Below are 26,525 nucleotides of genomic sequence, written 5' to 3' on the forward strand. Positions count from 1 at the left end.
CTGGGAGAGTTGGGAGAAATTATCTTGGAGGAGTGGAGAAAGGTGGAACGAAAGAATTCCTTAGTATCCAAGATGGCTAAACTTTACCCCTTCAAAGAGGATGATGTGAAACATCTTGAGTCTCCTCCTCTAGTTGACGCAGCAGTCATGAGACTGGTCAAGCACGTGACCCTTCCCTTAGAGGATACGGTCTCATTTAAAGACCCGTTGGACCGAAGGATGGACTCCGATTTGAAAATAATCTACCTTACAGCAGGTATGGCCTGCAAGCCAGTCCTGGCTTTAGCCGCTCTATCCAAGGCCATGGAATCTTGGGCTGATGTGGTAGACGAATCGGTCAGATCGGTGTCAGAAGAGGTGGCCAGAAGCGCTCCAATCCAGGAGCTTAGGCTGGGCTCGTCGTTCCTTGGGGAGGCTTCCATAGACCTGATCCGTCTATTGGCAAGAGTTATGCTGTCCTCGGTCACAGCTAAGAGAGCCCTTTGGCTCCGCCCTTGGGTTGCGGATCCGGCATCAAAGCAGGTTTGGTGCCGTATCCCCTTTGAGGGGTCCTCCCTTTTTGGGAACAAACTTGATGAGGCCATAACCCGGGCTACGGGCGGTAAGTCTGGGTTTCTTCCCCAGGATCGGCGCCAGTTCAATGTCAAGAAAGGACAGCCTACTAGGAAGTTCGTTCCTGACAGGGCCAGGGAAGCTTGTTCTTATAGACCTGGTCGTGAGTTCAACCGAAACTGGAGATCCAGACAGTCTTCCAGGAAGACGACGAAGAATGTCTCCTCAGGGGACCGCGAGCCCACTAAGTCTTTTTGAAGGTGGGCCGCCCAGGCTTGTCAGGTGGGTGCACGTCTACGCTCCTTCCGTCATGTCTGGGCGGCTTTGATTCAGGACCCCTGGGCTGTCAGGACGGTGTCCTCAGGCCACAAGTGGGTCTTCAAGGAGAGGCCAGGCTCAAGATTCCGGCCTACTGCCATACCGGTCCTAGAAGAAAGGCGTCAGATTTTATTTTCCTACGTCGAAGCTCTCATTGCTCAAGGGGCTGTCATCTCCGTTCCAGAGTCCGAGCGAGGCCAAGGAATATATTCTCCGCTCTTTCTGGTCCAAAAGAAGAACGGATCATGGAGACCAGTAATAGATTTGACCTTCTTGAACAAATTCATAAAAAAAGAAAGGTTCAAAATGGAGACCCTGTTGTCTATACAGCAATCAGTCCAGCCGGCCGATTGGATGGTGTCCATCGACTTGAAAGACGCCTACTTTCATGTCCCTGTGGCCGAAGATTTTCAAAGGTTTCTCCGGTTCGAAGTGGGAGGATTACATCTTCAATTTATTTGTCTCCCATTCGGGCTCTCAACATCTCCACGGACCTTTTCAAAAATCTTATTGGCCGTGGTAGCCCTACTGAGATTGAGAGGTATCCGACTTCACCATTATTTGGACGATCTCCTCCTGTTGTCCCAGGACAGAGATCAACTATTAGGTCATCTGGAGCAGGTCATATCCACTCTCCAGAAGTTTGGATGGCTACTCAACAAGGAGAAGAGCCACCTGATTCCAACTCAGTCCCTGATCTACTTGGGCGCCCTGTTCGACACAGAGAAGGCGACTATCTCTCTTCCAGAGGAAAAAATAGGGACACTTCGAGACAGGATTCGCTTTGCCCTCTCATCCTCTCATCTTCAGGCACGTCAATGCCTGAAGGTGATCGGGACTATGGTCGCAGTAGTCCCCATGGTGAAGTGGGCCCTGTGGAGGATGAGACCCTTTCAGAAGGGTTTTCTACAGCAATGGGATACGTGGCATCTGGATCAACGCATCTTCTTGACCCCTTCCATGAGAGCGAGTCTCCCCTGGTGGTTATGCAGAGACCACCTGCTAAACTGCCACTCTCTGAAGCCAGCTCCGTGGGTAGTAAACACCTCGGATGCCAGCAACATAGGCTGGGGTGCCCACTGTTTGTCGGAGGTGGCTCAGGGCAGGTGGGAGTTCTCCACTCGGGGAATAGTGTCCAACATACTGGAACTCCGAGCAGCATTCCAAGCTCTTCGGGCATTTTCTCACCTGACAAAAGACCAACCTGTCATGCTGCGTCTGGACAACACCTCAGCAGTGGCATACGTCAGGAAGCAAGGGGGAACGCGCAGCTGGTCCCTATTGAGGGAAGTGGAGCCGATTATGTCCTGGGCACAGAGAAATCTCTTGAATCTTTCAGCGGTTTATGTTCCAGGAGTCCAGAATGTCAAAGCAGACTTCCTGTCCAGAGTGGATCTGGACAACAACGAGTGGTCCCTTCACAAGGAAACGTTCGATTGGATCCTAACATTGGGGTTCTCTCCAGAGGTAGACCTCTTCGCCTCCCCCTGCAATTACAAGCTGCCGAAGTACTATACAAGATTCAGAGATCCACAAGCATCAGGGATGGATGCACTCTCGGATCAGTGGAGATTCCACAGGGCGTACGCCTTCCCACCAATTCCGATTGTGTTACAGTTTCTCCGGAGACTCAGGTCGGAGCCAGTGGAGGTAGTAGCGGTGATTCCCTTCTGGCCGAACAGGCCATGGTTTCCCCTTCTGACGCTACTCAGTGTCCGAGACCCAATCCCGCTACCCTTCAGATCGGATCTGTTGTCCCAGGGGTCTGTACTCCATCCATGCCCGGCCCGTCTACATCTGAGGGTCTGGATGTTGAAAGGAGGAGGTTACAGGCCTTAGGCTGTCCAGAAACAGCGATTTCTATATTGCTTAGTGCTAGAAGAAACTCAACTAACAGAGTTTATCAGAGAATCTGGGAAAAATTTTCTGCACAGTTGGCTGCAAGGCCTGATCCTCATTCTTCCATTAAGATACAAGACGTATTGAGCTTTCTGCAATCAGGTTTGGATTTGCCGCTATCGGTGAGTTCGCTGAGAGTCCAGGTCTCGGCTATTTCCGCCTTTACAGGGATCTCTTGGGCCACTCATGCCTTAATTCGTCAATTCTTCAAAGGAGCAGTGAGAATCAGACCTCAAAGAAAACCTAGGTTTCCCAAGTGGGATTTGCCTCTAGTTCTGGATTTCCTGTCGGATCAGATTCAAGACATGTCCGAATCCATGACCATAAGGGAACTTACTCTGATAACAGCATTTCTGGTGGCTATAACCTCAGCGAAAAGAGTGTCAGAAATTGGGTCCTTCGGGACACAGGAGCCTTTTTTAACGCTTTTTCCTGATAGAGTGGTGCTCATTCCCATGCTGGATGCGAGACCAAAAAGAACTTCTGTCTTCCATGAAAACACAGAAACAGTGTTACCGACTTTTAGACAGGAAGAGGAAGAATCTTCAGTTCATCCGCTGGATGTTGGAAAGTGTATTAAGAAATATTTGGAAGCCACTTCTTCTTTTAGGAAATCGGAACATCTTTTTGTTACCTTCTATGGCAAAAACAAAGGTTCAAGAGCCTCGACAAGATCTATTTCATCTTGGATCATTCAGACCATCCAGTGGGCTTATAGGGCTAAGGGCTTGACCCCTCCAGCAGTAGTTACAGCTCATTCGACACGGAGCATCTCTACCTCCTGGGCAGTATCCAGACACGTGGCTCCTGAAGTCATCTGTAGAGCAGCGTCATGGTCCTCTATTAACACGTTTTTGTCCCATTACTGTGTTGAGCCAGCGGCTCTTTCGTCTGTGATTTTTGGTTTGCAAGTCCTGTCTGTTTGAAAAAATGCATTAAATTTTTTCTGTTCAGCACCTGCCCACCCTGTGTGTACGGCGAGTTATTTCCCGATACGTATGCTGCCATGGAGTCTGTCAGGAAAACGGAAAATTTATATCAAATACTTTCCGTAATTTTCCTTTCCTGATGGACTCCATGGCAGCAGGAGTTCCCTCCCGGATTCTGTGGAGGATAGTTACAGAACACGTGTGCTGAACAGGAGCAAAGATTTATGGGAGTGAGGTCCTATGGGTAGGTTTGGAGGCGGGGCCAAACCCGATACGCATGCTGCTTCCTGAGTCCATCAGGAAAGGAAAATTACGGTAAGTATTTGATATAAATTTTCCGTTTTCTTCATCAGTTTAGGCCAATATGTATTCTGCTCCATGTTTTTGGTAAATAAAATCCAATTAATTGTACATTTATTGATTTGCGCAAATGTTATCGCATCTATAAACTATGGGATATTTCTATGGAATTTTTACTTATTTATTGTTTTACTAGTAGACCAGGGATTTATAGCAGGACTGCGACATTGCAAGGAACAAATCGGACACTAATGTGACCCTTTTTTGAGGACCAGTGACACCAATACAGTGGTCAGTGCTAAAAAATTGGCTCTGTCCCTGTATTAATAACACTGGCAGGGAAGGGGTTAACAACAGGGGCAATCAAAGGATTAAATGTGTTCCAAGGGAGTGCTTTCTAACTGCGTTGAAGTGCTTTAACAGTGGGAAGACAGAGATCCGTGTTCCTGCCTAGCAGAAGAAACAGGATCTCTATCTCTCCTGGTCACGGAACAGCATTCTGTCTTGTTTACATAGGCAGACCACTGTTCTGCCTCTCTCGGGAAAAATCAGTGGCTCCCAGTGGACCTCGGGTTCCCATTGATTTGCTCCCACTGTGTCCAATCACAGCGGGAGCTGGTCACCTCACTATTTTAGGTGACCTTCTGGGTACCCACTGGAGGGTCGCCCTGTTCTATGCCAGCTGCCTAACCAGAGCCAGTGAACTTTCTGAATGATAATTTTCCTTTCACTGCTCTGTACAAACAAATCTTCAAGTCCCAGGGAATCGTGGATGTGTCTTTATTTCAGAAGTATTGAAGACAGACACAGCCAGGCACAGAGCATGTTCAGATCAAGGCCACAAATACAGCCTCATAATTCTATAATGACCGGTGTTCTGTAAGTAAAAGCAAAATGGATGAGCTTTCTAGTAAACACCAACCCTCTAATGCCAAGAAGAACAAAACACTCCATTACACTAAAACTACTTCTGAATTGCATTTATTGTTAGACAACATCTCTTCTTTCATTTCTTTGGTTCCATCGCTGACTTAGTTGGACCTGTCCCCATGCATTTCACTTCTGTCCTCAGTCTTCTGAACAGCCAGCAGCATTCAACTACTTTCCAGGCAGCACAGTGATGAGCTCACCTCTGTCACTCTGCTTTCTCCTCCTATCAGTGTGTTCCATGCCTGCCCCTGAACTGATTGACTTCTTGTGCTGCTTCTTCTTTTCATACTCAGTACTGCTGTACAGAGCCTGCAAGAGGCTAATATTATGCCAAATTAGGTACTTACACTGCTTGCATTGTAAGAGTATATTTCAAAATGTAGTGATAAGTTTGTGACTGCTTTAATTTGTAGTTACTATTCAAAAATATATTTTAAAAGCCATGAATTTGTTGGGAATTTCTGAAAAAAAAGGTCATCATGCACGGCAACTATCACAAAATCAAACAGAAGTCTATCTCTGTAGAAATGGGAATGTGTAGGTATCAGTGCACTGGTAACAAAGTCCCTTGGAACCCCAACCAGCATACATTACTTCTGTATATTGTGCTCCAGTCTCAGTGCAAGTGCCTCACTGCAGGTCAGCAAGCGTAAGCAAAAGATTCCTGACGACACAGAAGTCAACCAGTAAAGGATTCAAAGGGCCCATTTACCAGGTAATTTCATTGCACAACTTTGCCTTGCCATTGGTTGAGGATTGTTATAATCTGAGCAAACCAATCTAGTCATCACTAGTGCCAATAATTCAACTCTCAGCCCCACCCAGGGAGATCCAATGTGTCTACTGTTCCCCTAGTCACCCCAGATTTTCTAGTCCTAGAAGAGACTACAATAAAAGCCGCCAACCGGACGTGATGAAGGCGCCTGACTGACCGGTGATGTCTGAAGAAGAGGACCAGGAGAGCCCACAGAACATTCTTCAGGAATAGATGACGCGTTTCGAAGCGGTGTGCTTCTTTATTAGATTCATTATCCATTACCCTTTCCTACAAATATTGCATATTTCACATAACACAGTGTTAAATTGGTTCTAAGTCTAAATATTTTTTACCTTAATGCATTCATTACATTAAGATAAAAAATGTTTATGCATCAAATTTGGTCCATCAGCTCCCCTTATACTTAACGGAGTCCTCATTCGATCCAGCGCTGTGCATGTCTGCAGCTTTCATCTCCCCTCACTTCCGTGTGTCACTGGCTTTGCTGGGGCATCAAGAGCCATTGGCTCACAGTGCTGGCAACAAAAGCCAGTGACAAGGTAGCAGAAAATGGGGCCTATTCCCGCTGTCTGTGTCAATGGATACAGCAGCGGGGCTCTGAAGAAAGCATGCATGAGTGCCCCCATGGGAAGCGGCTTCCCATAGGGCAGTAATGGCGAACCTTGGCACCCCAGATGTTTTGGAACTACATTTTCCATGATGCTCATGCACTCTGCAGTGTAGTTGAGCATCATGGGAAACTTAGTTCCAAAACATCTGGGGTGCCAAGGTTCATCATCACTGCCATAGGGAACTGGACAGAGAGGAGGAGCCAGGAGGGCCAACGGGGGACCTGAGAAGGGGAGGTTCAGGGTTGCTTTGTGTATTTCCATTGCATAGATAGGTAAGTATAGAGATGTTTAGTTTTTTTTTTTTTTTTTTTTTCCTTTTCAATCAGTTTAAATTGCCAAAATAGGAGGATTTTACCATACCTGTGAATTTGACCATTTCTATGAAGATAATCTAAGCCTTCCAAAACTTCTTTAAGTATTGTTGCAATAATTGGTTCCTCTAACACTCCACTCTTGTGTTCCCCTCTGCCAACAACGTGTTTTATTATATCCAGCATTGAGCCTGAAAAGAAATGCAATTAAAATCTGAATGACATATCATTTTAAATCAAATGTTGGTCGAAAGAAATTCTACTAAAAACACCCTGCAATAGAAGACGCTTCATACTTACCTTTCTGGTGGGCATCGAGTTCCTATGGATATTTAATAATGTTTACCCTTTCTACTATTTATGACCACACTGGGGAATGTCTGTACAGTATATCTGCAAGTCTTCCCTGACACGCTCTGGTACCAAAAAATGAATGATCTGGTAGATAGTCTGTTAATGTCTGAAGGATAGTCTTAGTGTGGTTGGATTGTGCCTACATGTCTAAAAAGCCCTCTAGTGACTGAACTTCAGGTGCACATAGATATCCTTATACCACCCCAATGTGACCCTCAGAGAAGATTTGGGCTGTTTAGGGCTCCATTTGGGGCAATAACCGCTTCCTTCAACAAAAATAAATACTCTTTACATCTCGAAGACAGTTTCCAACTTTCAAATCTCTGTGCGATATAACCAATTTTAGAGAGACGAAAGGGTGTGTGTGGTTTCTGTCCATCAGGCAGCATAAATTGTAGGAGGGCCTGTTACAATTGTAGATGTACCAATCATTGTCATAAGGCATTTGCCTGTCTATGGCCACCCTTAGGCTCTTTGATTTATTTCCCCATTTGAAGTCTTTGGAGACGAGCGCGTAGGGTACGGCGTGCTGACGTCACTACGCTGCCCTGAGGAACGGGCTACACGAGAGCCGGCCGGCTTGTCTATATGCAAATTTTTGTCTTGGATACTGTAAGTGTATTTTTAATACTCTACCAATAAAGTTTGACGGTATTTCACTATCCAGTCCTCTCTTTTGTATGACCTACTGAGTTACATCTTGTGACCGGTCCTGATATCACCACCTACTGGCTGTATCTTGGAGGCTTGTTGTCGTGATCCCTTTGAGTGGCTCTGCGAGGAAACATCATTGTATGCTTGATTTGCATAGCTATCTGGTAAGGAGATATGCATGTCATCTGTGTGCAGCACCGTGGTGACTAGCTTCATTGGATCTTCTCTTCACTCTACTGATCTTGGAACACAATTTCTGGGACTCTGGGATTACTTATATGAACTGTCATGAACTCATATGGTTGTGTCTCTGATTAAATATTGCTCACCAATATTTTTATATGCATAAGTGTATTTTGCAATGCTCAAAGATTCAGTAGATTTTTGTGTATACCATTCATTTTTGGTGCCTATCTGACATCTGCTGCCACTAGTGAAATTTTTCCATAAGGGTTTTTTTTATAAGGATTCATTATCTTTATCTGATTGGTATATTTATCAAGTTGTATTAGCACGGCTTTTCCCTTTTATTTTCTGTGTTGGTGCTGTCTCACCTGAAGCTGCAGCTTAGCACTTAGCGCAGTTATTCCCTCCTTTAGCTTTGAGGAGGTATGTAAAACCTTGGACAGAGGGGTGGCTGTGGATGTAGTATACTTGGATTTTGCAAAAGCGTTTGACACAGTTCCCCATACACGGCTAATGTGTAAGGTAAGGATAAGTTTGTAAATGGATAGAAAATTGGCTAAAAGATAAAATTCAGAGAGTAGTGGTTAATGATTCTTACTGTGAATGGTCTAAGGTTATCAGTGGTGTACCCCAAGGTTCAGTGTTGGGACCCTTACTTTTTAATATCTTTATAAATGATATAGGGTCTAGGATAAAAAGTACCATTTCAGTCTATGTAGATGACACCAAGCTATGCAGTGGAATAACGTTCTTACAGGATGTCTCCAACATACATTCCAACCTCAATGCACTGTTTTATTGGGCAACTATGTGGCAAATGAGGTTTAATGTTGATAAATGTAAAGTTATGCACTTGGGGGCTAAGAATATGCATGCATCATACATACTAGGGGGAGTAGACCTGGGGGAATCCATAGTGGAGAAGGATCTGGGTGTTCTGGTAGTTCCTAAGCTTAATAATAACAATGCCAAGCAGCGCTTTCCAAAGCAAGAAAAATAATTTCTTGTATTAAAAGAGGTATGTACTCCAGAGAGAGAGATATCATTTTGCCCCTGTACAAATCATTAGTAAGACCTCATCTGGAATATGCAGTTCAGTTTTGGGCACCAGTTCTCAAAAAGGATATCGGGGAAGTGGAGAAAGTGCAGAGAAGGGCAACCAAACTGATAAAAGGCTATGAGGAAAGATTAGAGGAACTGAATTTATTCTCTCTTGAGAAGAGAAGATTAAGGGGGGATATGATCAACATGTATAAAGACATAAGGGGTCCATACAGTGAACTTGGTGTTGAGTTATTTATACCTGCAGCAGTTTTTTATTATTATTTAGAGCAGTGGTCTCCAAACTGCGGCCTTTTGCTTGCCTTTATCTAGCCCTTGACACACTGTTTCTCCAAATGACACCAATGACGAGGCACTATTCCTTCCACTGACACTATTATTGGAACACTATTCCTACTGCAAAGACCAATGATGGGGCACAATTACTCCCACTGACACCATCAATGGGGCATTATTCCTACTACAAAGACCAATGATGGGGCACTATTACTCCCACTGACACCATCAATGGGGCATTATTCCTCCCACTGATATCAACCATGGGGCATTAATTCTCCTGCTAAAACCAACAATGGGGCACTTATTCCTCCTGTTAAAACCAATGATAGGGCAATGTTTACTCCCACTGATGCCAGGACATTTTCTATTTCCACTGGCCCTAGTGCAGCCCCCCTAAAGCCTGAAGGACAGTAAACTAGCCCTTTGTTTTAAAAGTTTGGAGACCCCTGATTTAGAGGATATAATCTCTTCAAGCTATACTGGGAATCGTGAATGTAAATATGGCTTCTAATAATATAGTTGAGAAACCCTACTCCTGCAACACTAAGTCATCAGAATATCTTGTCACCAGGCTTTGTCAGTTGACATACATGACATTTACATTACCTCCGCTTAGTAACTTCATAACCAGCCACAGCTCCTCCTTCACCACAAATGAGGTATAATAGGTTACAACATTGGGGTGGCTGCACTGACTCATGGCTTGTATCTCTTTCTGTAAAAGAAACATACCATTATTAGGGGACAGTCATATATAACAGAATGAATGAACAGCAGTGACAAAGCTCAATACCGCTCACGAAACTCTGGACATAAAATAAAAGCCTAAGCAGAAGATTTCTTTAGTGAAAAAACAGTATGAAATAATAAGCAGATCTGCAATTATAGGCAGCTGAACATATTTGCAAAATTGCCTACTCATAATTAGAAATGTACAGATATTTTATTAGTATGTAACCTGCACAATTCTTTGCAAATCTCCCCAGTTTTCTAAGCAGTATCTGCTACTATCTGCAGGTCATAGGAGTTCCCCTCCAATGTATCTATTCATTACAGATAGGCAGAGCTGGGAACTCTAGAACAGTGGTCCTCAACTCCGATCCTCGGGGCCCACTAACAGGCCAGATTTTAAGTATTACCTTGGGGAGATGCAGACTAGGATACTGCAATCACTGAGCAGCAAATGAGATCACCTGTGATGTAATTTAGTTATCTTGCAAACCTGGCCAGTTAGTGGGCCCCGAGGACCGGAGTTGAGGACCACTGCTCTAGAAGATGTGACTAGACAAACCAACTGGCAGCAAGCTCTCATCCGCTGAATACTGCAATATGTTTCTCACACTGGAATTACTTGCTAATATAAATCTTTCCGAAGTAAAATATGGAAAGTTCCATTGCTGAACTCCTCCTGATCATGCTAGTTTTCCAGCTATGACACTGTATATTGTAATGCTTCCTTACCGGACAAGAGGTGTGCAGAACAAGAAAGTCAGAGTGAAGTCCTTGTTTGTATATTTGCTCTTGGTTACTGACAAGATGAAGCCATCACTGGAAAAAAAATGTTGCCCACTATCTGGATGCCTACCCCTTTCATCTGCTAGACGTTTTGTTATTTATTTTATTTTTTTATTGTCAGAGCCCCTTTAGTACATTAAAGTGTTTATCAAGCCAACAATTCTTCTAGTTTTGGATAGAGTAAAGAAGGATTAGAACTCTTGTTGGGTTTTTACTGTTTTACAGGGCTATGTTAGAGAGATTTACCCTTCCTGTCTCACTGACAATAGTTTCACAAGGCAGAGAATAAAGCCGGCCACAGACGGTTCGAATATCAGATGGTTCAGCAGGGACTGGCCAAAATTCGAATCATGTATGGGCAAGGCTGATTGTAGCCAAGTTGATTAATAAATCAACTCAGATACAACCAGCATGCAATTATTGCCAGAGGCTATAGCCGCTAGCAATAATAACTGTGTTCTCCCGCCACCTCCGGGAAAATAGAATAGCTCCATAGGAGAGCAAATTTCTTTCATGCAGCCTCTAACAATGCTGCAAATTGCACCATCATTGGCTGGCTTAAGGGAAAACATCTTCAACAGTAACATTTACAAAAAAATACACTTTATTTAAATTCTGTTTATTTTGGAATCCAACAGTCCGGAGCACAATCCACACTGAGATATACAGATATAAAGGATCAAGCTTCAGAAACAGCCAGGGAAACAATCAGTTAGTACATTGGAGTGTTGAGTTTGGCATCTTAACATAATACACAACCTAGAGGAATTTAAGAGGAGGAGCTCAGGCAAACAGGTAAAGAAATACAGCCCCTACATGGGTTCTATCCTCCCCTACATGGGTTCTATCCTCCCCTACATGGGTTCTATCCTCCCCTACATGGGTTCTATCCTCCCCTACATGGGTTCTATCCTCCCCTACATGGGTTCTATCCTCCCCTACATGGGTTCTATTCTCCCCTACATGGGTTCTATCCTCCCCTACATGGGTTCTATCCTCCCCTACATGGGTTCTATCCTCCCCTACATGGGTTCTATCCTCCCCTACATGGGTCCTATCCTCCCCTACATGGGTTCTATCCTCCCCTACATGGGTCCTATCCTCCCCTACATGGGTTCTATCCTCCCCTACATGGGTCCTATCCTCCCCTACATGGGTCCTATCCTCCCCTACATGGGTCCTATCCTCCCCTACATGGGTCCTATCCTCCCCTACATGGGTTCTATCCTCCCCTACATGGGTTCTATCCTCCCCTACATGGGTTCTATCCTCCCCTACTATACTAAAAAACAGCATTTGTATTTCTGTTCGTGTTACTGTTGGAGGGTTCCCTTCACATCCTCTCTAGTTAAAAATCCAGCCGGACAGAAAGAGAAGGGAAATCTCTCTGTGTGCGGGATAGGAGTAAAAATCCCTTTCCCACTCAATCCAAAACTAAGAACGAAAAAGTTTTGGGTTTTGGATGAACTTACTCTTTTAAGGCAGACATGTCAGCATACCAAGCAGGCAACTAGCAATTACAGTAATAGAATCCAGTTTTTCTTAGGGCTCTTTCACACGGGCGCTCCGTATGTCTGTATTTCATCCCATTTTTTTGCGGATGAAAAATGGACATAATGCATGTCAATGGGATTGCGGATGTCAGCGGATGACCATCCGCTGACATCCTATTTTCGTCCTTTCAGTTCTGTTCCGTTTTTTGGAACGTAACAGAACCCTATTTTTCTTCCGTTTAAAAAACGGAACGGATGCAAAATCGGATGTCAGCTGTGTCATCCGCTGACATCTGCAATCCCCATAGACATACATTATGTCCGTATATCATCCGCAAACGGATGGGATGATAAGCAGACATACGGAGCGGATGACACAAGTGTCATCCTTGTCTGTGGAAAAAAAAAAAAAAGTGCTGCAGCGGAATAAAAAATCGGAGCGGCCGTGTGAAAGAGCCCTAAGGCCGTTGATGGATGAAAAACGGACATCAATGTATCTCTATGTAAAAACAGATGACAACGGATGATCATCAGTTAACATCCATTTTCATCCGCTTCCGTCAATGTCCGTTTTTATGAACGGATGAATGCCCTGTTTTTCATCCGTCAAAAAAATGGATCGGACGAAAAACGGATGACAATGGATGAAAAACGGATGACAACGGATGAAAAACGGATGACAATGGATGAAAAACGGATAACAACTGACGAAAAACAGATGACAACTGACGAAAAACAGATAACAACTGTCGAAAAATGGATGAAAAATGTATGAAAAACAGATGGAAAACTGATACATTTTGACGTGACTGAACTGATGAACTAAACGGACTGTATGTGTGAAAGGGGCCTAAGGCCCCTTTCACACTATCCGTCCTTGGGACGGATTCCGTTTTTCTCAGCGGGGGATCGAGCCGCCAATCCCCCGCTGAGCAGGAGGATGACAGCTGTGTCTCCGCGCTGTGTGCGGAGACACAGCTGTCAGTTCCCCATGCATCTCTATGTGGGAAATCGGATGGGAACGGACCATCCGATCCGCTGGACGGATGGAAAATAGGGTTTCCATCCGTCCAGAATTGACGGATTGGATCGGATGTCAGCGGACATGTCTCAGCTGACATCCGATCCCCCATAGAGTTGCATGGGGGGACCGTTCAGATCCGCCAAAAAAACGGACAGGTGGATCTGAACGGTCCGCCTGTGTGAAAGGGGCCTTAGGCTGCCTATAAATTGCACAGTATGAGAACATAATAAATTCAGTAACTTCATCCTCAAAATGTGGATTTCATAGAAAAAAAACTAAAGTATACAAAAATGTCAAAAGAATGAATTAAGGTGGTTCTAAAGCCAAAATAGTTTTTGCCTTAAAGTATTCTCTGCATTAAATGATAAGTTCACCTTCAGTAACAAGTTACATACATGTTCCACCTGTTTTTAGGGTGAAACATGTAGCATGATTCCACTTCTGCAGCAGCTCAGGGATCTGCTGCCTCTGTGTGACAGCAGTAATGGGAGAATTTCCCTGTTCCAGCTGTCACTTTTTGAAAAGGGGCGTGGCCGTGCAGCACTCCGCCCAAACAGCCACATTATTTATTCACAGAGTTATGTGAATGAACTACAAGCACCAACATCCTTTGTGGCTGTCGGCTTGTAGATCTCAATGATCTACCACGGCCCTGTTTAGTGATCTCAAGTCTTCCTGTCAGTGTGAAACTCCCTGCCCCTATGATGTACGATGTATGTCTTGCAGACGTCTTACACTGCAGGAGTCCTGCATGGCACCAATGATATGGTGCAATGCTTTCTAGGCTCTTACAAAAAAAAAAAAATAATAATAATAATAATAATAATTGCAAGTGCACATTTTTTTACCTGAAATTTGTACCTTTAATGTCACTTATTATGGATAATGGCCATAGCAACCATTACCCAAACAGCACAGAAGAATTTGGTTGGCCGCATTAGACAGAAAAAATGTAATAAACATATGAGCTTACTGTCGTACCATACATCAGAAGGTAGACTTAGTAAATGTCTAAATTGTTTCTGGACAGTTACACTAATCTCACTCTGCGGCTAACTGCCTCACTGTCTATTTTTAATGTGTACAATCATCATTTCACACACAAATCCTGCTTTCTGGACTCTGTTCAAGGTTTTATTGTGGTCCTTCAAACAAGACTCCAAATCAAGGTCCACTTTGTGTCTGCCTTCAGGGTTTGTTTTGGCAGCCCAGTGAATGGTGTGACAGAACAATGAACATCTCTTGGCCTCCACTCAACTTCCTATTTCCCATCACAGTAATGTGCGGAGGTTGGAAATTCTCACTGTCAATTTTTTGCAGCTATATCCAAACAGAAATATTGCTGGGCTCTGGTTTTCCGAATACAAAACTACAAAGAAAATATGAGTAATGATTTAACCCTACATTTGTTCAAAATTTAATGTGTACAGCAGTGGCCATAGCTCTTCTATGTAACCAAATATGTTTTTTTTAACTCTTGGTTGGTCCATTATTAAGGGGCTGATTTTCATACTGTCTGAATTCCCCGTTCACCCATTGCAAGTTTATGCAGGTTTTATACCAGCCTCCTTCTTACAGCAATCTTATCTTATTTTCATTGATCAAAGGCCCCTCTTCAAATCACTGTACTGCAGAGAAGCCTTGATGGCTCAGACATCAAAAGGTAGCCATAGGCTAGAAGATCTTAGAGTAACAGCAGGTGGTAATAAACGTGCCCACCCAGTCTAAAATCATGGCTTTGTGAGTACCAGTCATAATCTGCTCCATGGCCAAGCAGACAATGTGATGTAAAATGCAAGTGTAAGATTAGTTCCCTCTTCCCCAAACACATCTTCCACTACGTTTATATGATTAGGATCATCAATGGAAGAATCAAACCTTGAAAAATAAAATGGGATAAGGGTCACACTAAAGACCGAGGGTTCCAAGATGCAAGTAGGACCAAAACATCAAAAGGTGGGGGACGATATTTGTACGGTAAAGGACTTAGGCCTCATTCATACTTGTAAACAGAGCCGTCACCGGATTTCTGCAGCTGAAATCACGGGTGGTTGGGGACAATTGTAGCCGGGAAGCCTGGACAAAGCAAAGCCAGGTTAACAGCAGTCACAGCTGTCCATTGTTTTTTGCATGTATCCACACATCTAGATGTTATCTGTGGTTAGGCACAGATGATTGGCCCTGGGTGTGATGACGTCAGGGACAGTTCACAGCTAGACTGTGGGGGGTTGAGACAGGAACCACAGGGACTCTCTTGTGTGAGGAGGTTTGTAGGATTAGGAAAGTATACTGTATCCCTTATCTCCAATCCAGCTATGTCCAAACTATGGCCCTTCAGCTGTTCAGGAACTACAATTCCCATCATGCCTAGTTATGTCTGTGAATGTCAGAGATTTACAATGCCTCATGGGAATTGTAGTTCCTGAACAGCTGGAAGGTCATAGTTTGGACAACCCTGTGACCTAGACAAAAACGAGCAGCCCCACTGCATGGGAAAACTTTTTTGTTGCCTTGAGTTGAGCTTTAAGCGTCTTGTTTTCCTCAATGAAAGGATATTTACTAGAAGGAAGAGATGGTTGTTAGGAGCAAAATCAGGAGTTTTCAGGTGCTTCCATTGTTTGAGGCCAAAATCACATGACCATGCCTTTGGCTTTCTGCACCTGAAATCACGGGTGGTTGGGGAAGCCTGTACAAAGCAAAGCCAAGTTAACAGCAGTCACGGCTGTCCACTGTTTTTTGCATGTATCCACACATCTAGATGTTACCTGTGGTTAGGCACAGATGATTGGCCCTGGGTGCTGACATTTTTTGGCCAGGATTGGTCATCTGACATTTTTTGGCCAGGACTGATCATCTGTCCTTAACTGCAGGAAACTGCCTGATGTGTGGAACAGCAGCAGCTCTCCTCAGCCTGTCATTGCTTTGTACAGGCTTCCCAGCTGTAGCTGTTGGCAAAAATCTGTGATGTTTGCCAACAGCTGCAAACACAGGTTGCAGGAAAGACAATCGCTCCATGCCCCCATCAACACAGTCATGGTGCATGTGCTTTCAATAACATTGATAAGTGAATATTTGATGAAAGTCACATTTACTGCTTTATAAATTTGCTCCCTAGTGTTTACAGCTGACTGTATCTTTGGTCGTATCACTGAATCAAAAGTGAACGGTTAAATGTCCTCTGTCAAGTACTGGTAAATGTGTCATATTAGAGGGTCAAGAATAAAAACGCATTGAAAGCAGTTGGACATATTTTTATAAAATATGATCGTTTGTGGACCTACCGGAAATTTTAACTTGATAAACGTATTTATTTCTGACCCCTAGTTTAAATGAATACAGTTTATACTGACATTTTTTTAACAGTTGATCATTAGTATATAAAAGGCAATGTTAAAAAAAATGTGAACATGATTCCTAGGGTCTGGCTTTACAAACGTTTCTTTACCTGAGCAGGCAGTACCCTTTTATAGCCTCTAGATGTCACTATAACTACCATTGTCAAAGTGTTTATCCAATAATTAAAAACTGTCCATACAGATCCACATACACAAGGTCAAACATTTGTTCCTGTTTATTTTTGCTAATTAGATTAGTTTTAATCATATTAAACATCAGTAAACTTCTGTATTAATTAGACATCTATGCCTCATAAACGTATTCACTTAAAACAAAACTCTGGCAGTGCTTTAACAGCTATAGGCCTCATGCACACGGGCAGGAAAATGCTGCTTAATTGCTGCGCATTGCACACACATTTACGGTAGGTGCTTTTAACATTTGAGCATAACATTTGAGCATAAATGCATTCTACTGGTCAAACATTAAAATACATTACCGCACTTATGCTTTATACATCTCATGTTTATGCATGTTTGGATGCGTATAGTGTTGTTGCTGCTCTTAAAGCGGAACTCCACCCAAAAGGGGAAGTTTCGCCTTAAGGACTCGTCCCCCGCACAATTGGCACTTTTGAGGAGGGGGGGTCTTCGCGGGTGCCCAATTTCCACAGACACCTGCTTCGCTCATGTGCAGTAGGCACCCGGCTGTGAAGCCGCAAACTGTCACAGCCGAGTGCCCATAGTGAAGATGCTGGCACAGGGAACTGTGAGACCACCTGACTTCGCTGGATCCTGAGACAGATGAGTGGCTGTTTTTGTAGCTGCTGACTTTTATCTTACCACAGGTGACTGGAGATCCGCTTTAAAGCGGAGTTCCAGCCTTTTCTGTGTTTATTAACCGCTTGCCGACTGCGCACAGTATATTTACTGCGGCAGTCGGCCCCGGCCAGGCAGAGTGACGTAGGTCTACGTCGCTCGCCTGTCACTCCTTCCAGAGCCAATAGCGGGCGGGCGCGCGCCCGCCGAGGCGCGCGCCCGCCTCGGCTCGTTCACGGAGGAGTGCGGGAGTGTGACTGGCGGACCCGATGTCCGCCGGTCACACTACGATCGCCGCTACAGCGGGAGAAAGACAGAGCGGCTTGTGTAAACAAGCCACCTGTCAGTTCTCCCTGTGTAAAAGTGAAGATCAAACAGTTCTACTATGTAGAACTGTTGATCTTTGTTTTTACACTAGTAGCCATGTCCCTACACAGTTAGAATCACGCCCCTAGGACACACTTAACCCCTCCCTGTCCAATACTGTTAACCCCTTCCCTGCCAGTGTCATTTTTGCAGTAACAGTGCATATATATAGCACTGATTACTGCAGTAATGTCACTGGTACCCCCAAAAGTGTCAAAAATGTCAGTCAAGGGTCCGATCTGTCCGCCGCAATGTCGCAGTACCGCAAAAAAAATCGCAGATCGCCGCCATTACTCGTTAAAAAAAAAAACACCAAAAATGACAAAAATCTTTCCCTTTGTTAGTAAACGCGATAACTTTTGCGCAAACCAATCAAAATACGCCGTTAAAGTCACGCAGTAAAAAATCGCAAAATAACCCCTGGTCTTTTAGCAGGAAAATCCTCCGGTGGTAAAGTGGTTAAAAGTCAGCAGCTACAAAAAGTGTAGCTGCTGACTTTTAATAAACACACTCACCTGTCCCACGGTCCAGCGATGCGGCCGCCCGAAGCCTCGATCCTCTCCCTCTGGTCTCGGCGGCGCCGGCATCACTGGTGTGGGCACCCGGCTGTGACAGTTTGCGGCTTCACAGCCGGGTACACACTGCGCATGCGCGAGTTGCGCTGCGTGTCTTGATTGGCCGGCAATCTTCTGGGACCTCTGACATGTCCCAGAAGATTGCAGGGAGGGAGGGGAAGAGGAGAACTTCCGTTCAGGGCGCCGTGGCGCTTCGAGCGGAAGTGGGAGCGGGTACCTGTCAAAACTAGGTACCCGCTCTCCCCCCCAAAAAATGACATGCCAAATGTGGCATGTCAGGGGGTTAGGACTACCTAAAGTGGAAGTTCCACTTATGGGTGGAACTCCGCTTTGAGTTCCTCTTCTGAACCTGCCTTTGGTGAGTTTTTTTACAGCCTGTAAATGCTCCTCTTTTGCTCCTCTTTTAAACGCCTATGTGTGCATGGACACATAGGCTTATATAGAGGGGCTTCTACAGTGGTTCTAAAGGCAGAAGGTTTTTTTACCTTAAAGCGGAGTTCCGGCCTTAAATATCTTTTTTAACTAAAAATAACCCTATAATACTAATCCATCGCCCTTTACAGAACCACTATTTTCATACTTACAAGGTGTACAGTATTGGACTTTAGTCAAAATTTTACTTTTAAAAACGCTGTCTGAGCGTGGCCATCTTGGATGTGGGCATCTAAAGCCGCAGTGTAATCTGCTGTGTCCTTCTTCCTGATTCCAGGGAGTGTTCTGGGAGTTCTTCCTGATTCCAGCCTCCTGGGAGTGATGACAAACAGCTCCCAGGATGCAATGCAAAGGTGGAAGTGATGTCGGTGGCTGTGGCCACAGAGGGGGGAGAAGGAGGAAGTACAATCAAAAATGCATATAAAAAGACAAAGAGAGAGGGATGAGAAGATCCCACAGCTAGCTATGAATACACCAAAGATATATAAAAAGTATCGCATTTATTAGTATAGGCTTAAAAATCTTATATTTATATAAGATTTTTAAGCCTATACTAATAAATGCGATACTTTTTATATATCTTTGGTGTATTCATTTTCATCAGGATCTCCACTCCTAGCCCTAAAAGTCCCATTTCTATGTGAGAGACTGTAGAGACCCCAGCTAGCTGTGGGATCTTCTCATCCCTCTCTCTTTGTCTTTTTATATACGTTCCAGGGATGTGGCAGGAGTGGTACCCTCAGTATATCTCACTTATTTTCTACAATCAAAAATGCCCTGAAAATAAGGTAAGGGACCCCGGAAAAAAATTGAAAATGCCCAATTGTTGATCAGCATAGTGAGCACTCCAGGAATCACTAAAGTTGCAAAATAGGTCGGAACTCCGCTTTAATGCATTGTCTGCATTAAGGTAAAAAAAATGTATCCATGCAGCTCCCCCCCCCCACCCCCCAGCCCCCTTTATACCTACCCCCTTTATGCCAATCACAGCCAGTGAGGAGTGAGAGGTATGTGGGGGCAAGACAGCTCTATGTGTCAATGGACACACACAGAGCCAACTTAGGAATGAGCATGCACAAGTGCCCCCATAGCAAGCAGGTTGCTATAGGGCAGCGATGGCGAACCTTGGCACTCCAGATGTTTTGGAACTACATTTCCCATGATGCTCATGCATTCTGCAGTGTAGTTGAGCATCATGGGAAATGTAGTTCCAAAACATCTGGGGTGCCAAGGTTCACCATCATTGCTATAAGGGCACTTGGCGAGGGGAAGGAGCCAGGAGCACCGGCGGTGAGCCTAGAAGAGGATCGGGGCTGTTCTGTGCAAAATACTTAGGCTGTATGAAGAAAAGGAAAACAATGACTTGCTACACAGCAGAGGTAAACAGCCACTAACTCCTCTGAGCACCTTTGCTGTTTGTAGCACATTTCTAGAAGTGCTTCAACACTCAGATTTCTGTGTGACTGTAATGTGCCCATTCACATCTGAGCAATATGTTGTTGCTCAGAAAAAAAGGCACACGCTTCTTTAGGGCATGGTCATGTGATTTTGGCCTCAAACAATGGAAGCATCTGAGAACACCTGATTTTGCTCCTAGCAACCATCTCCTCCTCCTAGTAAATATATTTTCATTGAGGAAAAGAAGACGCTTAAAGCTCAACTCAAGGCAACAAAAAAGTTTTCCCATGCAGTGGGGCTGCTCGTTTGTGTCTAGGACAGGGTTGTCCAAACTATGACCAAACTATGACCCTCCAGCTGTTCAGGAACTACAATTCCCATGAGGCATTGTAAATCTCTTACATTCACAGACATAACTAGGCATTGTGGGAATTGTAGTTCCTGAACAGCTGAAGGGCCATAGTTTGGACATAGCTGGATTGGAGAACAGAGATACAGTATACTTTCCTAATCCTACAAACCTCCCCACACAAGAGAGTCCCTTTGGTTCCTGCCTCAACCCCCCGCAGTCTAGCTGTGAACTGTCCCTGACGTCATCACACCCATAGACCTGCTCTGGATGTGAGGAAGTCAGGAGCAGTCAACTGCTGAAATGTGGGGGAGTGCTGTTTGCCTGTGGAGCGGAGGATAAGGTGAGTATACAACTTTCTCCTCTCCCTTGGACAAAATGAGCAGTTAGTTGGGCTTTACAGTGGAACTTAGGGGAACTTTAGCATTAATGCCCCCCCATTTCCACACCACCATTTTACAAAATCCAGCATGTGTGCAGATGCGCCACTGGCCTCTTCCAGGTACTTGGCAGAGACTGACAGGGCATCTTTGCATGAACAGAAATTGATTGCAAAGTGGCGGCTTGGTAACACTGCCTCCTGGGATAGCTGTGACATAACAATCCCACAAAGCAGTATGGCCTAGGCCAGAAATCAGGAAATGCAGCCCTGCAGCACAAAAATTAACAGAAAGATAAACAATATAACTTTTTTTTAACCATTTGTTTAAGAGGGAGGGGGAAGGAACAAAATAAGAAAATGTTGCTGTAGTGAGGAAAAGCTGAACAATACTCACCTCACATCAGGGCCAGGACAAGGGGTGGGCAGAAGGGACAGTTGCCCTGGACGCAATGGTTTATTGCAGGGATGGGGGGGCACCTTGACCCAAACCCTAAGGGAAGGGGGCGGCGCAGTTTGGCATCCTTGCCCTGTGCGCTGGATGACCTTGTGTCGGCACTGCCTCACATCCAGCAATGCGGATTCCTTGGACTTCCCATCTGGTCGCTGACATCTTCGGATGCCCAGCTTCCGGGTCTCGACCGCTGTCACTGGCTGAGCAGGGATGACATCACTCCCACACATGAGCAGGTGTTCAGTCAAGATCAGCATCGCTGAATTTGTACATCAAGCTGCGCATGCACTGCTCCCTGTACAAGGGCTGACAGGCAGGTAAGTAGTTTTAATGCAGTACAGGCAAAGCATGTCTCTTTTGCATTAAAAATCCCACTATAAAACCTAAAAGTGTGCAAGAACTGTAAGTGCAAATGCGCAAAATACAATCAAAGACGCTAACACTCGTGATTTGATGCGTCCAAAGATGGGACCATCTATTCTGTTATAAAAACTCTACCTCTGAGCATTTATTTTATATTCACGTTTAATACCATTTTTAAAGGGGACCAAAACAAAAAAAAAAATACATACTGGGGTGGATTTATCAAAGGCAAAAAGACTGCGCACTTTGAAAGTGCTGTTGCACTCATTTTCCCCAGAACTTAGTAAACATGGTAAAGCTCTGTTGATTTCCATCATCCAATCATGTGCAAGCAAGCAAAAATAGAGTTTTTGTAAGAACTTACCGTAAAACTCTTTTCTCTGAGTCCTCCGACAGTCGCCGCCACTTATTAAGCCTTTCACGAGTGGGTAATGGCCCCCTTTACAGGAGCAATCTAGGCAGTTTGAAATGTTAATAAAAAACTTTCTACACTTAGACACACCTCCAGGGGGCCGTCCCTCAGCCTTTATCCTGAACCAGTTACCACTGTCCTTCAGTTTTGTAGCAAGCAGTACCGGAATAACCCCACAATCCAAAAAACCTAGGGGCGGGGACTGCGTCTGTTGAAGGTTCTTACAAAAACTATATTTTCTCTTACGTCCTCCAACAGTCGCAGCCCTCATTAAGCCTTCACAAGTGGGACGTCCCAAAGCAGTGCAGGTGTGAGGGGTGGGAAGACGCAACCTACTGAAAAGACAACGTATCAACCAGGCCAGAAAAAACAACTGAGCCAACGGGGCAACAAAAGCTCAACAGGAGCTAACCCAGAATAAGAAAAAACATAAAGAAACTGAGACACCAGGTCCCAGCTGGGAAGACCTAGCCTACTCCTGGATGCTAGGCAGCATAAAGCTGAAGGACAGTGGTAACTGTATCAGGATAATGGCTGAGGGACGGCACCCCTGGAGGTGTGTCTAAGTGTAGAAAGTTTTTCATTAACATTTCAAACTGCCTAGCTTACTCCTCCAGAGGACGCCATTACCCACTCGTGAAGGCTTAATGAGCAGCTGCGGCTGTCGGAGGACGTAAGAGAAAACATTTTTTTTGTTTTTTGTTTTCCTTGCACCTGGTTGGGTATTCTTTACAAAGCGAAGCTTCACCACATTTACTCTGGGGAAAATAAGTGCAACTGGGGTTGCAAAGTACACAGTCTATCTGCCTTCAGTAAAATCACCCTAGTATGTCTGCAATAAAGAGCCTACCTGCTCCCAATTTTTTTTTCAGTTTTGTTAAAATGGTATTATATATTTTATGACAGAAGAGATTGTCTCCTCTGCCATAATTGCTTCCACCTACCTGTCAGTGGTAATTTACACTGAGCCATGCATGCACAGCTCAGAGTACATCAGGGCACACGCTCTGTATTGTAGCAATGTGCATGTGTATTGTTCCATGTGCATGGGTGTGAGTGAAGTCATTGAGGTTTGGCTATTCAAGCAGCCGAATGGAGTGAACTCAGAAAGAAAACTGGGTGAGGACAAAAGCAGCCTTGCAAACGCAGTGCAGTGTAGTGCACACTAGGACAATATGGCATGAAGCTACAAGGAGCTCCGATAAAAAAAATGTTAGGGAGTATAATACTGAATTAGGTACCAGAGCTTGTCTCAGCGGGGGTTGATTTAGGCTCTTTTCACACGGGCGGTGCGCCCGACGGACTCCGTTTTGCTCAGCAGGGATCGATCCGCCGATCCCCGCTGAGCAGGCGAATGAAAGCTCCGTCTCCGCTCTGTGTGCAGAGACGGAGCTGTCAGAGCCCCGCTCTCCTCTATAGGAGATCAGATGAGAACGGACCGCCTGTCCGTTTTCATCTGATCTTATCCGATCCGATCCTCCAGACGGATGGGAAATAGGGTTTCCATCCGTCCGGATTTCACGGACAGGATCGGATCGGATAGCAGCGGGTGTCAACAGAGATGTCTCCGCTGACATCCGCCGCTCCATAGGGCTGCAAGGAGCATCTGCTCCGGTCCTCCTGAAAAACAGGCGGACCGGATCGGAAAGCCCGTGTGAAAGGCTTTACTAAAACTGGAGAATGCAAAATCTGGTGCAGCTGTGCATGATAGCCAATCAGCTTCTAACTTCAGCTTGTTCAGTTAGGTCCCTTTCACACTGCCGATGACCGCAAGAAGATCTGCCGACTTAGCAAGGGATCTCTCCACTGATCTCCGCTAAGTAGGCAGGTGACAGGTCTGTATCTGTTCTGCTGATGCAGAGCAAACACGGACACAGCCGCTGTCCTCTATGGGCTGTCAAATGGAAACGGACCGACTGTCTGTTTCCATCCGATCCCCATCTGTCTGTTTCCATCCGACTGTCATCCAATCCAATCCCCATCCGTCTGTTTTTAGCGGACAGAACAGAGCTGAGTGAGAAAAAGAATGACCTCAGTGTGCTGCTGCTCCTTAACTGTCCAATCAGCAGATCAGGGGGTGTGTTTTTGACCAAGTTGTTCTGCTGAACTTGAGGTCATTGGTCCATGCTACCTGGCAGGGGTGTCTGGTTGACAAGTCAAACAATATATATGGACTATTAAAATTGTATTTAGTTGATTAACTTGAGTTCAGCTTTAAAAATAAAACAATTTCTTAATCATTTATATTATGGATTGTAAGTTTCTTGTCTTGTTGTATTCTGTAATGTATTTTCTCTTTAATAAAAAGTTTGAAACAAAAATAAAACAATTTACAAATCGACAACATTGCAATGCAGATGATTCTGTCACTAGATACAGATCACCAGCAAGAAGATCCCTAAAAAGGCTGTCGATCTGTCAATATGCAGAGTTGTATAAAGTACTCGAAACCCATACTTGAGTAAAAGTACAAGTGCTCGATCAAAAAGTGACTTGAGTAGAAGTACTAAAGTATTCAACATTTTTTGTACTTAAGTATTGCAAGTAGTTTTTTAAAAAATGTTGCTACTCAAGTACTGAAAGTAAAAGTACCCGTACTGTGTTATGTAGTTATTAACCACTTTACCACCGGAAGATTTTGCTGTCTTACATCTGGGCCACTTTTTGCGATTCGGCACTGTGCGAATTTAACTGATAATTGCGCGGTCATGCAACGCCGTACCCAAACAAAATTTACGTCCTTTTTTTCCCACAAACAGAGCTTTCTTTTGGTGGTATTTGATCCCCTGTGCAATTTTTACTTTTTGCGCTATAAACAAAAAAAGAGCGTAAATTTTGAAAAAAAAACAATATTTTTCACATTTTTTATATAAAATTCCCCCCCAAAAAAATGTAAAAATCAATTTTTTTTTACATTTTTGGCCAATTTGTTTTCTGCTACCTATGTTTGGTAAACAAAATCACAATAAACGTATTTTGATTGGTTTGCGCAAAAGTTATTGCGTTTACTAACTAAGGGAAAGATTTCTGTCATTTTTGGTGTTTTTTTTTAATGAGTAATGGCGGCGATCTGCGATTTTTTTTGGCGGGACTGCGACATTGCGGCGGACAGATCAGACCGTTGACCGACATTTTTGACACTTTTGGGGGTACCAGTGACATTACTACAGTAATCAGTGCTATATATATGCACTGTTACTGTAAAAATGGCACTGGCATTATGCCAGTGCCATTTTTTGTATGCCTGGTGCTTACTGACGTGTGTGGGGGGAGGTGACTGAGTGAGACAGGGACAGATCGCATGTTCAGCTATGCTGAACCCTGCAATCTGTCCCTGCCTGTCACTTAGGAGATCCGCCCGCTTGTGTTTACACAAGCGGGCGGATCTCCACACTCGATTCCCCGACGATCGGGGAAGAGCAGCGGCGATCACCGCAGCTCCTCCCCTGGCCCGACTCCCGCTGTGACTGAACACAGCGGGAGCGAGCCTCTGGAGGGCCGAGAAAGGGGAATGTCTGGTGACGTAGTACTACGTCGCCAGGCGTTATCGAGCCACTTTGCCGCAGTAGTGCTCTAGTGAGCAGTCGGCAAGTGGTTAAAGAAAGAAGTCAAAAGTTTGAACATCATATTGTTTTTTATTATTTCAAATGCAGCTTTTATTTATACATACAGTAGCTTTTATTTTCGTATGCGCTGATAATACACATGTTTTGAGCTTCATGAAACCTGCCATCTACTGTTCTGGCAGTGGTAATTTTTATAATAGTAACGAGTAACTATGCAGCACAAAAAAAAATATCGGAGTAGAAGTATTGAAATCATCGAAAAAATGTAGTGAAGTAAAAGTGGAAGTAGGAGAAAAAAATTCTACTCTAGGAAAGTACAGATTTCGCCTTTCGGTACTTAAGTACAGTAGTGAAGTAGTTCTACTTAGTTACTATACATCTCTGTCAATATGGAATCACTCACTGCAGCCAGACGCAGTGAGATGTCGCTCTGCTGCTGGTGCAAATGCTGCTGAATCTAGATCGCTAGCGATGGGAGCGACAGCTTGCTTTCTCAGATACAGACAGAGACAAAGCAGGCAGCCTCGTAGAGATTCTGCCATTGGTGATTTGATAAATGGCCTGTGGCAGGATTGCTAGTAGTAGAGTCACTCATGTGACATCAGCCTAAGGTCATTTTAACCTGAAAGGTTCCACTCCCATTCCCTGCCTTTACGTCCCGGCGTTCTGTAAGGCTTCTCTCAGCACGCTGTTCTCTCCCTTTCATTTCAATATAACACTTCGTATAATGAAATCCGGACGAATGTCATTCTGCAGAGAAGTGCTATACAACTTTTTAACTCAGAAAGGTATTTCATTTGCAGATCATGCAGCTTCTGCTAATAAAACCGTTCTCTCTGATTTCTTCTCATCTCCCAAAATCCAAGTCAAGGCATTTTTTTT

General features: G+C 44.4%; 1 protein-coding gene across 1 annotated transcript in view; it reads right to left on the minus strand.

The window, feature by feature from the left end:
• The window catches only part of STK39 (serine/threonine kinase 39), a 647,523-nt gene that overhangs the window by 515,323 nt on the left and 105,675 nt on the right, over positions 1 to 26,525 (minus strand). The window contains exons 3-4 of the mRNA XM_082260316.1: positions 9,770 to 9,878; positions 6,678 to 6,819 (exon numbers count right to left, since the gene is read on the minus strand). Of these exons, the coding sequence (XP_082116442.1) occupies positions 6,678 to 6,819; positions 9,770 to 9,878 (251 nt within the window). The remainder of the gene's footprint in view (positions 1 to 6,677; positions 6,820 to 9,769; positions 9,879 to 26,525) is intronic.

The sequence above is a fragment of the Pelophylax lessonae genome, assembly GCF_965119305.1.
Source record: "Pelophylax lessonae genome assembly, chromosome: 6".
In the NCBI taxonomy this organism is placed as follows: domain Eukaryota; kingdom Metazoa; phylum Chordata; class Amphibia; order Anura; family Ranidae; genus Pelophylax; species Pelophylax lessonae.